Source organism: Gekko japonicus, unplaced genomic scaffold (assembly GCF_001447785.1).
Source record: "Gekko japonicus isolate JY-2015 unplaced genomic scaffold, Gekko_japonicus_V1.1 scaffold501, whole genome shotgun sequence".
NCBI classification, from domain to species: Eukaryota; Metazoa; Chordata; class Lepidosauria; order Squamata; family Gekkonidae; genus Gekko; species Gekko japonicus.
Genome location: NW_015175985.1, coordinates 219703 through 235562, shown reverse-complemented (window position 1 = coordinate 235562; position 15860 = coordinate 219703). Strand labels below are relative to the sequence as shown.

At 41.6% G+C, this 15860-nt stretch overlaps 1 protein-coding gene across 1 annotated transcript in view; it reads left to right on the top strand.

Annotated features, from left to right (window-relative positions):
• Positions 1-15860, top strand: part of TBCD (tubulin folding cofactor D) — a 380958-nt gene that overhangs the window by 272423 nt on the left and 92675 nt on the right. The window contains exons 25-29 of the mRNA XM_015426300.1: positions 2434-2496; positions 2808-2884; positions 3399-3480; positions 6799-6917; positions 8646-8737. Of these exons, the coding sequence (XP_015281786.1) occupies positions 2434-2496; positions 2808-2884; positions 3399-3480; positions 6799-6917; positions 8646-8737 (433 nt within the window). The remainder of the gene's footprint in view (positions 1-2433; positions 2497-2807; positions 2885-3398; positions 3481-6798; positions 6918-8645; positions 8738-15860) is intronic.

Sequence of the window (15860 nt, the reverse complement as noted above, 5' to 3'; positions counted from 1 at the left end):
GGTGGGAAGGGGCTCACTAGATGGCCCATTTTCAAGGGCTCCAGCCCAACACCCTGTTCTCTGGCTTTTTCGCCTTGAGATCCTTGCAAGGGCAGCAAGGCCTTTTGAACTTTGTTGGATGTTGCCCTATTGTTGCTAGTTGCAAAGAGCCCCCCAAAATGTTCAAGCTTCAGGGCCCCAAAAATGTAGATCTGCCCCTCGATTCTTACCACCCATATCATTTAAGGTCCAATTTGCCATATGACCTTTTTTTAAGAGCAAAAAGTTATTCATCTTCTGTGCATGATTATAGAATGGAGGCAGGAGCTTTAGAAAAGCAGTTTACAGCAAGGTGTTACTCCGAATCTGTTATAAATAATGCTAGAAGTACAGCTGATCAGGTGGATAGAGAGCAACTTTTAAAATATAGGGAGAAACCAGTTCATAATAATATGGCTTGTGCCTTTCAACATTCCTATTTGGTCAATAATATCAAATGCATTATATATAAAAATTGGGATATAGTCTCACATCTGCCTGATTGTAGCAAGCCTCCAAATATTGGCTTCAGGAAGGACCACAATTTGAGGAGCATTTTAGTGAACGCAGACATTTCAGTAAATAAATCAGGTGTCAATAGCATTAGAAGTTTTCATAAATGCAGATGTGCAGCATGCAAATTTATGTTAGAGGACGATGTATTTGAAAATCCTACTAAGAATATAAAAATCAAATGCCCTTTTTTGTAACATGTACATCCAAAAATATTGTGTACATCTCTATCTGTCCCTGTGGATTACAGTACGTAGGCATGTCCACACGTTCTATTAGGACACGTGTCCTTGAGCACCAATGACAGAACATTATATTCAGGCCGGTCATTCTGCAGAGGAAATGATTTTTTGTGTGTGATTTTTGTGTACTATAATAGACCTCATGTCACCCAAAATATTATTCAAATTCTATTACAAAAGGAGACCTGTTTTATTTATGATCTTAAAACCTATGCTCCATTTGGAATGAATCAGAGCCTGGATTATTTTGCCTTTATTTGAATTGCTCATCTTTGTATTACTGTTACTTTAAGAATGATACACCTGTAATCCATTAGCTAGTGTACTTTTATGTGGGATGGTGCTGCTACTATTTGTGAGGACCTTGGGATTCAATACAGCTAAAGAACTGGCAGTCTATGTAATTATCTTTGAAATCCGGGTAAGCATATATGTCATTTTCTGTTAATTTTCCTGAATATTTGAGGTATTGCTTAGATTGCATGTTATATTATACTTAGAGTTCCATTATTCAGCCGCTTGTTCAGAAGACGAGAATTGGAAACGTCTATATACCTAGGAAATATATCAACACTATTCAGCTATAGAAGATTTTTCACCGTCCATCCTCTGCTTGATTTATGATTGCAGGAGGTCTTTGGACACTTTTATTGCATTTTAGCAAGGAGAACCAACTGATTGGATTTATGTGCATACCTTGTTATCAGTGCCTGCAAGTGCAAACTGTTATGTTTATTTGAACCTCAGTGTTGATGTATGATGTATGATATGCCATGAGCACATATGGTTACATTTGGGAACATAGTATTTGTATTTGTTGTGGGTTGTGGACAACCAACTCATTATAGACATTTATTCACAATTTAAACACTTACTTAATATACATTATACTCAGACATTTCAAGTGCATTTCATCTTTGATGGTCTTCCCTTGGCATTTTTCTGCTGTTTTCTACTATGTCCAGGGGAAGGCAAAAAACCTCCAGGATCCTGGGACCAATCTGGCCTGGAGGAAAATTCCTTTCTGACCTAAAAGTGTCTAAAACTCTAACCACTACTCCACAGTGGCTTTCATGTGTTTGCTGCTATACAGTAGGGCCTGGGTGAGTCATGCAGGTTAGTTGATAGCAAGTTGCCCAGTGGCTTCAACGCCAGTTTCCTCCTCCTGATTTATATTGACAGAAATCAAGACTTGAAGGCTGACAGTACTGTTGTAGTTGCCTAGTAACCCCCACAATAACCACTGAGAGGCCATTCATTTCTTAAAGCTATAGGTGCTGCTTCTATTATTTTGGTGGGTTTAATCCTCCAATGTATTTTTAAAATATTTCAGATTGTTTTCTCAGGTTTGTAGAAAGATCTGTCTTATCTGTTCATGGCTCCAGTCTCTCAATTAAAGAATCCACAGATTTGGCGATGTTGAGAATTAGATCTATTGATTTGTTAACATGGTTCTAGTATTGAATTGAGCAACGTATTCGTGATACTGTATGCCTTCTTTGTAGTGATATCAATACGATGGCTTATTCTCAACTGGATTCCTTTGAGCTGTTACCCTGTGTATGAGTGCAAGTGCCAATAAAGTCAGTGGAACATACTGCTGCAAGATTGCAGTGATATATTGTTTTCCAGAGTTTATATAATTTCTTTTGTTTTCCAGTCTGCACATTAATCGAAAAGTTGTCAATTTCAAAAATGCCTTTTAGAGGAGATCCCGTAATTGGTAGGTTATGTTTTAAATGGATCCTTTTTGTCTTTCTATCTGTCTCATTCATTACACAGCCCTGTTGAGTTCACTTTCCTGGAGTGTGGCCAGTACAGATGCCCTTGCATCCTATTGTTTGCAGTTGGTCATGTCATTATGTGCCCATAACTGACCCAATACTTTTGCTGGCTTCCTGCTATTGTCACAAGCATCATGATTGTCGTTTAATGGAATTGTAGTATCATGTGTTAGAAATTGTGGATTGCTAAATGTAGATAATAGATGTTGAATAAATAGTATGCTACTAAACATGTTTTAAATCCCTTCAGGTGACTGGCAGTGGCTAATAAATGACAGTTTACGAAGTCTGCATCTTGTTTCAAGCAGTACAAGAAAGCAAATAAAAGTATGGTTATTTCACATTTATTGTCACTGCTTGTTTTTATTGATACAAAATTTCATTCATCAGAGTTTTGGTTAAGTTGTAAAAATCTCTCACAAAATATAGGACATAATTTAGGGTGCTAAATTAGGGCAGGAATGACGGGAAGTTTTTTTAACTCTGTGAATTATTTTTTTATTTTAAGAAAGGACATTTGTCCCATCTTAATGAAATCTAGGGAGAAAAACATAATACAAATTGGGCTAGCATTTGAACATTGTGGGGAACTGATGTGGCTCTTGAGAGAGACCTCAGAGCAAGATATAAGAAATGATGAAACTAAGCAGATTTTTTTGAATCAAGGATTTATCTGACCATGAACATGGCAAATGTGTACTGACAAAAAGTATATTATAATTAGAAATTAGTTTATCTAATGGGCTCTCCTGAAACATAACTGTTTGATAGTGCTATCTTGGACTGTAATTAAAAGGCAAGAAGATATATGCATACAGTGGTTTTTTGTTGTTGTTTTTAGGAATCAGCTGTCTCTGCATTAGCTGCCCTATGTAATGAATATTACTGCCTGAAAGAGGGAGAAGCCCATCCAGTTCAACAAGGTAATGATCCACAAGGTTTGTCTCTGTCTTCATTAAGGGATAACCTATGAGGATTTTGTAGGCTAGAAAAAACCCAGCTTAGGCAAAATTAGTCCTTTAATCAGCACCTCAGCTATTAGCAACTTCTCAGGACCCAGCCCAATTATGTAGGCTCTGAAGTGGCACTTAATTGGAAGCGACTGCACTTAGCATGCATTGTTTGGCCCTTCTGTAGAAATGCCTTGGAGAACTGAAAGAATTCTGATTTGCACATGTATGAGACAATGTTGTTTGTAATGTTCCTAGCAAATTACCACTCTCAGTAATTGTTCCAGTGATGATTGTGGGTTCTTCAGAATCAACTGTCTTCCCTTCTTTTTAAATTCTATGCAGTGTGAAGGTTAGACCACTAATGGCTGTGTTATTTGAGACATTCCCATAAATATTTATTTGTAGGAATACAAAGTCTAGATAAGATGGAGCTTTACTAAAACAATACCCAATGAGAAGGAAGTTCAAGAAAACAAAGATAGGAATGATCTCATTGCATCTACAGAAACAGGTCCCCAAATTCATCAGATGTCAGCAGCTACATGACATCCAGGCACAGCATTTGTTCCACATCATTTAGAGTGCTCTCTAGATGCTACCCCTCTCCGTTTCCTTTCACAAAGGGGCATGCTTAGTTACAGTGAGCTTGGGAATGGCTGGTAACATCCCACACCTGTTTTTTATTTGGAAAAATTTACATAGTGTCCTCCCACTATTTCAAAGGTTTCAGTTTCCTAGCAAGCAGAGTGGCAGCCAGTCATGATGGTAGTTCATCTACAGAGCCTGATGAACAAATTGTGAGTCCACCTTTGTTGGTCTTAAAGGTGTCACTGGACTCTAAATTTGTTCTACTGCTTCAGACCAACACAGCTGACCACCTGGAACTATTTACAGAGCCTGATGTTCTGAATCTGGCCATATACTGAAGGCCTAGCTTGCCCTTTCTCCACTGGATCAAGCTTCAAAATTAGATGGGAAAAATACCCAGATTACCCACAATCATATTCTTATTTTATATTTAATAATCTTTTTGTTGCTTTTATAGTTTAGTGTTCCCTGTTGCCTGCAGTTGTTAAAGCTGCATCTTTGTTGTTAAACCTGCCCTGAGCCTGCTCGCAGGGAGGGCGGGATACATGTCCAATAAAATAAATAAAATAATTTTAGCATGCAGCCATTCATTCTGTTAAATTAACATTATAGACTGCATGCATTTATATCCTGTTGTTATGGTTAGAGTCTGAAGAGTGCCTGCCGTATTATGTTTCCCCAGCATCTTTTAATTTGATGCCTTGTTACTAAGATCATGACTTTGAAATTAATATCAGCCTTGGTGCAACCTTATTATTTAAGGCATTATCACAAAACATTCTATGATTCTATGGGTGCTTCTGTGGCTTTATGCTCCTGTGTTATATATGCCCCAGTGTTATCCAAAGAGGTGGTCTCCTAATTAATTGGGGGAATTAGCTTAAGAAGACAGAGCGAGAGGCAGGTAACTGGGATCTCCACCAATGTGTATGGGGATTATTCTCTTAGAGAACTCTTGAAATAAACCAGGCAGATTTTTTTTGGGGAAAAAATAAAAAGGCAAAGCACACACAAAAACCCCACTTAAAACACAGACTGGTTAAGGGGAAATAAAGGGAGGAACGGGGTGAAAATGATCTTGGGTGAGGTGATATTTACCAATTTGGATGAAGAGGTCCTTGGAAGCAACAGTGAAACAACCAGCATTTCACTGAGAAGAGAAGGAGGCCCACACACAAGTGGGGGTGTATGTGTGTGCCCACAATGGAGCAGAATGTGACAGTTATAAGGAAAATATTCCCTGGGGCTATGCTGACATGTTTGCCCCCAAACCATAACTTGATTGGTTTTTCAGAGATGGACAAAAACTTGGGAGAGGCTTGATGTGTTTCACACAATGATTTGGGAGAACCTTGATGGGTACCTGAGGTGCAGTGAGGTGTAAATGTTCCTTGATGACCGAACAATTGCTGGATGGGAAAACTATCAGGTTTGAAGAATAGGGTTAAAGTGTTGCTAATTTGGGGCAGGTGGGTCAGGAGGAGGGGAAGCAAGTTGATGGGATTAGACCAAGGTGAGGTCATAGCTTCTTGGGAAACCTATTGTCCTTAATTATGCATCTCCTTAGGGTAGGGAAAGAATTGTTAGTCAGCCAGCCCTCTGACTTCACCTTCAAAAATAAAGCAATATTTTCCTAGGCTTGATTCTGGCTTGTCTCTGACTCCATTTTGTGTGTCATTTTGTTCCAATCAGTGTCATATATTTATGATTTTTGGGTGATATTATACTTTTTAAATACCTATATTGGGTGATGCTGTCAGGCAGAACCTAAGGGTGAAAAAGCTGCCAAAACCTTCTGATCTTATTCTTGTATAGCTGATTTGCAATGGCTTGTGGGAATATATTGGTCATACAGCCACATTCTAAACATGGTACGATTTATATGTGACTGTTAGCATCTGGTAGGGCGCTGATATGTACATATCCCTCTGATGACACTTATATATCCAGTGATCACATGAATCTACCTTCCAGACAGAAGTGAGAGTCCCATGGTTTTATTTTTACCCAGAGTAGATGGCACCATGTTTATGCATTAAAAAAGTTTTAGACTTCATTTCTCTGCCCTTTCATTTTTACTTTCTTCTTCCGTATTGCTTCATTCCAGTCCTTTTCTCAGTTCTGTATTAAAGGCCTTTGACTGAGAACTAGCTTTCTCATGCAATCATGTTGTTTAGAATTTACTGAATGCTGACAGTTAAAAGTTAGGGTTTCTGATTAGAGATAAAGCACATTAATCAGTTTTTCTTCAGCACATTATTCGCCTTAATTGCCAGAAAGCTGCTTAAATGCTGATGGACCAGACAGTTGAGAAAGTGCTGGTTCAATTAGGCAAACTATTGGAATGTCTGTCAAAAAGGATATTACAGTCACTGCTTTGAGACGAAAATATTTAAATGTGTATGAATAGTCGGGCTTGTTTTAATCACTTTTAAATGCTATGTTCCCATTGTGAGTGGAATTATGCTTACTGGTATTTGAAAACACATGCAGTTACCAAAAGGACGCAACTTTGAAGAAAAATAAGTGTTTGCCATCTCATTGAGTATGGTGCTTTGCTAAAAGAAGTTACCTTGTACATATAACCATGTACAATTGTTTTTATTCTGATAAATTCTAAAATGATTTGGAGTCAGCATTAATCTCCTATCTTTTCACAATGTGTCAATTTCTAACACAATGACTATTGTGTATTTCTAGATGAGCTGGTGAAGCAATATATGTCAGAACTTCAAAGCCATGAGGAAATGATTCGGTGTGGCTTTTCACTAGCCTTGGGTGCCCTTCCACGGTTTCTTCTAAAAGGCAAGCTCCAGGAGGTGAGCTAAAGTTTAGATTGGAGTTCTGCAAGTGCTTGAAGAATGTTTGAATTAAATCTGACTACTTAAATGAATATGTACTGTCAGGATAAATCACTGTCAAACATTTTTGTAACTGGATATCTGTAGGCAAGCATACACATATTTGCCTCATAGGAGACACCGTGTTAATAGGGAGTAAAGTTCAAACAAGTATTGCATAATAGAGGACCATTTCTGCCTAGTCTGGTTGGAGAGAACAGTAGTCTTCCTTTCTAACTTTTTTTTTTTTGCCACCAAGTCGCAGTTGACTCATAGGGTTTTCAAGGCAAGAGACAGTCAGAGGAGGTTTGCCATTGCCAGCTCTGCATAACAACCCAGGATTTCCTTGGCGGTGGCCCATCCAAGTACTAACTAGGGCTGATCCTGCTTAGCTTCTGAGATAGGGGTAGCCTGGGCTGTCCAGGTGAGAGCTTCTTGCATATTGCTGTGGGGGGGGGGGCAGCAACAGTTGTCTATTCCATGCTGCATCATAAGAGGGAGCTCTTCATGAATGGACTGCATTTTCTTTGAATATAGTAAGGGAAATATTTAAATACAAGCTTATGATCTTACAGTGCCTATAATCATGCCTACAGATTTCATAAATGTGCCAGCAGCAGGTACAAGAGACTAAACACAACACATTTATTTATTTATTTATTTATTTATTTATTTATTTATTTATACTTTCCATTTGTACCCCGCTCACCCCCGAAGGGCTCTGAGCGGCTTACACGGTGCATGGTGCAGAGACCCATGCAGAAACCCTAACTATGGCCACAGTACGTCTGGGGTGGGGGGAGCCCTACCAGGTACCCTCCTGGCTCCGATCGTTCGTTTATCCGGCGAGTGGGTGACTCCTTCCAGTTTTCTCCGATGCATTATGACTGGCCAGGAAATAAATGCAACAAATGTCATAATGTGCACTTAAGAGGAAGAGCTATGGACTAAACGGAGAAGGGCAAATGTGCATCTGCCCTCCAGGAAATTTTGTCTTTATTGGGTGCTAAAGTATTAAAGGTGGACAGTATCAAGTAGTTTGTGTTTGGTAGTCTGTGGCCCTGTTCATACGAGGGGTTTTGGTCCGGGAGCGAGACAGAACGGGGGCGGAGCAAACGGGCGCGATCCCACGGCAACATCTGGGAATCGTTCCCTGCCCGTCCCCGATCCGTCCCTCCCGCCCGAAAACCCGCACTAAAAAGAACCACCTACCTGGGTGGTTCTTCCGAAGTAGAGCGCCTCAAACCGGCCGTGGGATCGACCGGCGCGTCTTTGCGCCAGCATATCCCGCCCCCCCGGCCGAACTGCACATGCTTGAGCATGCGCAGTTCGGCAGCCTCCCCCTTCCCTCCGACTCTTCCTCCCCGGCATCTGATCGTGCCGGGGAGCGACGCGCCGCGGCTTCAGGGATCTATGGGATCCCGCCGCAGCGTCGCAACTTTGGTGCGGCTTTTAAAAGCCGCGCTTTTCACTGTGTTTTCCCTGCCGTGTGGCAGGGGCCTGAGTATTGTAACTTTGTCACACAGTTAAATGATGGATTTAGGCTGAAACTAGAGCATGAGTTGGGTGTGAGTGGATGTTTTATCCTTCTTACATCCACCATGCCCCCCAGTTAATTTAGCTCCCCGTTGTTTGAACATAACTCATTGCAAGTAAAATTAATTTAAAAAAACTGTTGTGCTGTGCTTTTATTTTGCTTTGTTCCAGATTTTAGAAAGTTTGAAGAAAGTCACTTGCATTTCCTCCAAAGATGTGATCTTTGCTGAATCCAGAAGAGATGGCCTAAAAGCTATTGCAAAGTATGTTTGATGATTTGCTTTTCATATGGCTTTATGAAAATTGGAAGCATTAATAAAAAAGAAACTGAGTTGACTTTATCTTAAGGCTGTAGACCTCTAGGAGGGGGACATTGCCAGGGTAATTGAATTTGTAGGGTCATATTTTGAAAAAGGGCATGAAGTTAAAATTTTTAAAATGTTTTTATTATTTTTTATTTTTTATTAATTTTATAAAAGACAAACAAACATACATACATATAAATTGGGGATATGCATATACAATTTTGTTATACCTCATTTTGTTACCTCCTATATTATCTAGTTGTATAATAGCTGTTTTTTCACAAAATATTTTATATAAGTATTCTGCATTACATTTAAAAGTATAATCTGTAGTTTCTTGTAAATATATATCGATATTGTTCATTTAATGTAATCTTCCAACCATTTATAAAATCTTGACCATGTATTTTGGAATTTTCTTTCCTCTTCTCAAAATTAAAGTAAGTTTATCCATCTCAGCGGTTTCAAGAATCTTATTTATCAGTTCTTCTTTGGAAGGTATTTCATTTTTCCTCCAGTATTTGGCATATAGTTTTCTTACAGTGGTCACTACATGTATAATAAGATAAAAATCCTGTTTTTTACCGTTTTCTGGCATTATATTAAATAAAAACAGCTCAGGTATAAAAGGTATGTTACACTCTAACATTTTTTGTAACATTTCATGGATCCAAGTCCAATACTTACTGTGTCGCATGTCCACCCATGAAAAAATGAACCAACTTTTTTTGACATTTCCAACAATCATTTAGTAAATCAGGATAAAACATTGCTAGTTTATCTGGAGTCATGTACCATATATAAAACATTTTGTAAATATTTTCTTTATATGAAATTGCTTTGGTATTTTTTACATTTGTTTTCCATACCTGTGACCATTTATCTAAATCAATATTATGGCCTACGTTTTGTGCCCATTTAACCATAGAATTTTTAACTATTTCTTCTTGTGTTTATTTTCCAGCATTATTACATACATCTTTTTCATCAATTTTTCCTCAATATGTAACAGTATCTTGTCTATTTCAGTTATTTTTGTGCCAAAAAAGGATATATCTCTAATATATCTATTTGTACTCTTTCCCACCAGCTTAAATGAGGTTTTGTTTTTTAATTTTTTCTAATTATTTCAATTTGTTTTTGTTATTCAAAAGATCTTCATATTTTAACAATGTATTCTTTTGAAATAGGTTTGGGTTAGCGAAGGCTTCTAGTGGTGAAACCCATTTTGGTATCTTGGTATAAAAAAGTCTTTTCACTTCTTCCCCTATCTTTAAGAAAGATCTCCTAATAAAGTGTTTTTTTAAGTATTTATGAGCATCAGTTTTTCCATACCATAAAAATGCATGCCATCCCAGTAATAAACCATGTTCTTGGAGAGCTAACACCCTGGAATTTTCTAAAGTAATCCATTCTCTTGACCATGCCAATAATGCTGCTCTATAATATAGCAGCCAATCTGGTAATGCAAATCCAGCTCTTTCTTTTGCATCCTGTAGAGCTTTCAATTTTATTCTTGATCTTTTGCTCTGCCATATAAAATGTTTCATCTATTTGTCAAGTTCTATAAAGTATTTCTGATTTTGAAAAATCGGAATTGTTTGGAATATGAAAATCAATCTAGGTAGGATGTTCATCTTTATTGTAGCTATCCACCCCATCAAATATATTTGTAGATTTTTCCATCTCTCAAAATCTTTCTTAATTTCCCCAATAAGTTGCATATAATTATCTTCCATCAGAGAGCTACATGTATTTGTTAGGTTTATTCCCAAATATTTCAGCTATTTTTTTAACTTCCAGACCTGTTAAATTTTGTATCTGTGATTTTGGTCTTTAGTCATGTTTTTCATTAACATTTTTGTTTTATTAAAGTTAATTTTCAGTCCAGCCACCTGTCCATAGTCTTGTAAAAATTTTAAAAGTTGCGTAATAGAATCAAGTGGATTTTCTAATATGAAGACTAAGTCATTAGCAAATGCTTGCAATTTATATTCTTCTCCTTTTACCTTAAGTCCTTTAATGTATGTATCTTCTCTAATCATGTCATTCAGTATTTCAAGCACAAATATAAACAGCAGTGGTCTAGTTCCTTTTTGTATTTCAATATTTCTCGTTAAATCTCCTTTCGGGCCCTGGAGTGGCCCCAGGCCTTGGAGGACCACTAGCCATGCTGGCAGAGGAGTCAGGAGGGAAGCGAGGGTGTCAGATGTGGAAGGAGCCTGGAGTTCCATCACTACCAGAGCCTTCTTCCCCGAGGTCAACAGCCGATCCAACCTGTCTCTCTTGAGTATCCAAGCCAGTTGCCACCGACATCCTCCTCGACTCTCGTCTGCTTTCCTCCTTTTATCCTCCTTCCCCACCCCTGTGACACCTCCCTTTCCCTCTCCAGTGATGTCATTGCTCCCTCAGCATGCCAATCCCCCCAGCCACTTTCTCTATGGTGCATTTCCACCCCCCTGGGTTTCCCTGTGATTCCCCTCCTGAGCCGGGATGTGTGCAGGCGCGGTCACTTCCGGTGAAGATACGGGGATTGACGCCAGCTGCCACGGCATCTCCTGCCTTCCTCTCTCTGGTAAGGTCGCGCTTCTCCATCCTTTACGCAGCCGAGACCGAGCACGCATGCCCCGCATCTCCTGCTGATGGAGAGGGCTGGTCTCGGGCTGCCTCTCTGTCGACATCCCCGTCTCCTTCCCCGACAGTCTTCTCCGGGGCTCCCAATCCCTCGGTGGGAGCGGTGGTGGCAGCCATGGGATTTCAGGCACCCGTCTTCAGCTTCCCCAGTGCCAGGGCGGTCTCCGGCGCTATCGCGGTTCTCGGAGTCCCAGGAACTCATGATGTGGTGCGCCCCGTCCTCCCAAGGCACATTGTGGGTCCGGCGCGAGACATCTCCATTTAAAAGGACCCTCGCTTGTTGTTTAGTATAAATTGCCTTGACCATTGTGTAAAAGTCTGTCCCACGTTGTGAGTACAATAGTTGTTCCAACATAAATTTCAAGCGTACTTTATCACACGTTTTCTCAGCATCCAGAAAAACCAAAGCCAATTGTTCCTCTGGATCTGCTTCAAAATACTCAATTACATTCAATATAGTCCTTACATTATTTCTAAGTTTTCTTTTTGGTAAAAACCAGCTTGGTCTTGGTGAATTATTTATATTAGAATTTTTTTCAGTATTGTAGCCAAGATAGAGGAATATATCTTGTAGTCCATATTTAGCAATGAAATTGGCCTATAATTTTTAATTTTTTTCTCATCCGTGTTTTGCTTATGTATCAAAGTTATTAAAGCTTCATTCCAAATTTCTGGTATTTTACCTTCAACTATTATGTTACGTTTGGCGATTTGGCTGGTGTACCGACCACCTAATGCACCAACCAATAGCTTGCCGTCCCTGCTGGAGGCCATATCAGGCAGTGCGTTGGAGCACCCAAGGCTGATTGTCCTGGGTGATTTCAACGTCCATGCCGAGGAGGTGACCTCCTGCCGGGCTACGGACCTAGTGTCATCCATGGCGGCGCTGGGACTCTCTCAACTTGTATTGGCCCCCACGCATCGGGCTGGTCACACGCTCGATTTGATCTTCATGGTGGGGGTGACAGTGGACCGGATCACTGCTGTGGCAGTGCCATGGTCGGACCACGAGGCCCTGAAGGCCTGTCTGAAGGTGCCACCCTGACCCTGTGTAGGTGGCAAGTGGACTTTTGCTCACCCACGGAGCCTAATGGACCCTATGCGATTCCAGATGGCCCTGTGGGATCCGAGGCCCCCTGGCGGCTCATTAGATGAGCTTGTGGAGGACTGGCATGGCCAGCTCTCCACAGCCTTCAATGAGATCGCTCCCAGGCGCCCACTCTGCACTCGTTCTAGGCGAGCGCCCTAGTAGACCCAGGAGTTGCGGCAGCTGAAGCGAGAACAGACGGCTAGAGAGATGGTGGCGTCGCGCTCGTGACAAGGTGTCAAGAGCATCTTATAGGATGTTTATGAGATCCTATGAGATGGCAATTTAGGCCACTAAGAAAGATTTCTATGCGACCGAGATTGCATCTGCGAGCTCAATCCCGGCCCAACTGTTCAGTACAATTCGATCTTTGACAGCGCTGCCACAGGGCAGGCAAAACGTTAGGGAATTGGATATTGACTGAGACTTTTACGAGCTTTTTTGCAGATAAAGTCCTGGTGCTCCGTCGCAACCTCCCCACCACAATTGAAACAGTGAGCGAACTCGAGGCCCCTTGCACATCTTCGGTTTCGGGTTTAGATTGTTTCAGCCTACTCAGCCTGGATGAAGTTGACAGATTGCTCTGTATGTCCAACCTCGTGCGACCTTGATCTGTGTCCCTCCTGGCTCATTAAGGTGGGCCACGAGGGGTTTCGAGGTGCCCTGCGGGAGATTATCAACGAGTCCCTTTCGGAGGGACAGTTCCCCAGTGCACTCAAGGAAGCGATGGTCCGTCCCCTCTTGAAAAAACCATATTTGGACCCGGCCGAATTGGCCAACTACCAGCCGGTGTCCAATCTGCCCTATTTGGGCAAACTCATTGAGAGGGCGGTGGCGATACAGCTACAGGGCTTCCTGGAGGATGCTTCAGTCCTAGATCCTTTCCAGTTCAGCTTTCGCCCGGGGCATGGGACGGAGACGGTGTTGGTCACCCTGACTGACGACCTCCGAAGGCATCTGGATCGAGGCGGTGTGGCAGCACTGTTGTTGTTCGATCTGTCGGCCGCATTTGATACGGTCGACCACCAGTTGCTGACCCACCGCCTTACCGACATGGGGATTCAGGGGCTTGCCCTTCAATGGTTTGCCTCTTTTCTTCAAGGTCGGGGACAAAGGGTGGCGATTAGGGATCTGCGGTCCCGGAGGCACCCTCTTGATTGTGGGGTGCCTCAGGGGGCAGTGCTGTCCCCGATGTTGTTTAGGCATTGCAAGCTGTGGCTGGATGGCTCAGATTGAGTCAGCTGAAACTAAATCCGGCGAAGACGGAGGTCCTTGGTCTAAGTCGGGTCAGTTCGGGGTTGGGACTCCTTCTCCCGACCTTTGATGGGGTGCCTCTGGTGCCAGCATCAAGGGTTAGGAGTTTGGGTGTGCTCCTGGACTCCTCTTTAACGATGGAGGCCCAGGTAGCAGCCACTGCCAAGTCGGCCTTTTATCATCTTCGGCTGGCTTGGCAGCTGGTTCCCTTCCTTGACCGCGATGACCTGGCCACAGTGATCCATGTGACGGTGAACTCGAGGCTGGACTACTGTAACACTCTCTACTTGGGGCTGCCTTTGTCGCAAGTCTGGAAGCTGCAGCTAGTGCAGAATGTGGCAGCCAGGCTGCTGATGGGTCTCTCTAGGCGAGACCATATCCGGCCTGTGCTGAACGCGCTGCACTGGCTGCCAATAGCATGCCAGATTCACTTCAAAGTGCTGATTCTTACCTTTAAAGTCCTTTATGGCCAGGGTCCAGCATACCTGAGGGACTGCCTTTCCCCATAAGTTCCCCCAAGGGCACTACGGTCGGGGGCCCAACATCTTTTGGTTACCCCAGGCCCCAGGGACGTCAAACTTGCTGTGACCAGGGCCAGGGCCTTTTCAGTGGCGACTCCTACCTGGTGGAATGAGGTCCCGGAGGAGATCCAGGCCCTGCGGGACCTTGTGCAGTTCCGCAGGGCCTGCAAGACGGAGCCCTTCCGCCAGGCTTTAGGAGCCGCCACCGCCACTGTATCACCACTGCACCGCTACTGCAAAGAACAGGGATGCCATCGGGGTGCATGATGGCCCTGCGCCGAAGATCGGAAGGCAGCATCGTCCTGGAACCTGCTTCGTTGTTCTGGGTCCATCTTCCAGAACCCATCTTGGAACTATGAACTTTCAGAGCACCACCACTTTACTGTAATTTTGTATTGTTTTATCCTGCTTTTAACTGTTTTATCATGGCTTTGTGCCCTTATTGTTAGCCGCCCTGAGCGCGTTGGGGAGGGCGGGATATAAATTTGAATAATAAATAAATAAAATATTACATGTTTTAAAGGAAATATCAATTGGTCTTCAAATGTCTGGTAGAATTCTGCCAGGAAGCCATCAGGACCTGGAGTCTTCCCCTTTTTTTGCTTTTTTAATGCTGCCATCAATTCAGAAAAAGTTATTGGATCATTTAAAGTTTTTTTTTAGAAAATCTTTAATTTTTTCTTGTGTAGCTTCTCTTTTTTGGTATAACTTCTCGTAAAAGGCTTCAATAATCTCTTTTAATTCTTTAGGCAATTTTTTTTTCCTTTTCTTTCATCATCTTTCAACATTTTTATATTTGTTTTTTCTTTCTCTTTTCATAGTTTTTTTGCCAGCCATCTGGTTGGTTTATTGGCATTTTCAAAATAATTTTGTTTTTCGTAAGTAATTTTTTTTAGCTATTTCCTGTGTTAACGGACAGTTCATTTGATGTTGTATTAGTTTCAATTTTGCTCTTTACTGAGTTGAAGGATTTATCTTCATTTCCTTGTTTCTTAATTTATTCCTTGATTTGCATAAATTTGCCTCTTCTGTTAGCTGCCCTGAGCCCGCTCTGGGGAGGGTGGGGTATAAATTTAATAATAATAATAATAACAACAATAATAATAATTATTATTATTATTATTATTGTTGTTGTTGTTGTTGTTGTTGTTGTTGTTGTTATTATTTTAAAAAATTCTCAGTCTGTTTTCTACTATGTGCCACTTCTTTAATTATCCATCCTTTAGCATAGGCTTTAAATGCATCCCAAACAGTTCTGATGGTGATGTCTGGTTGTATATTTTCTTTAAAGAACATCTGGAATTCTTTTTTAGTTTCTGTTACAAATTTCTCATTCTGCAATTCGCTCTATGCAGGTTTACCCTTGAACTTGCTCCAGAAATTACAGCTGGTACAAAATGCAGCAGCGCGCCTGCTGGTGTTGACGCCTGTGCGGGCTCACGTTCGGCATGTGCTCTGTCAGCTGCATTGGTTGCCAGTTGAATACCAGATCCGCTTCAAGGTGTTGGTAATTACCCTCAAAGCCTTATACGGCCTGGGACCAACATACCTGGACCGCCTCATCTCATATATGCCTCAGAGAGCG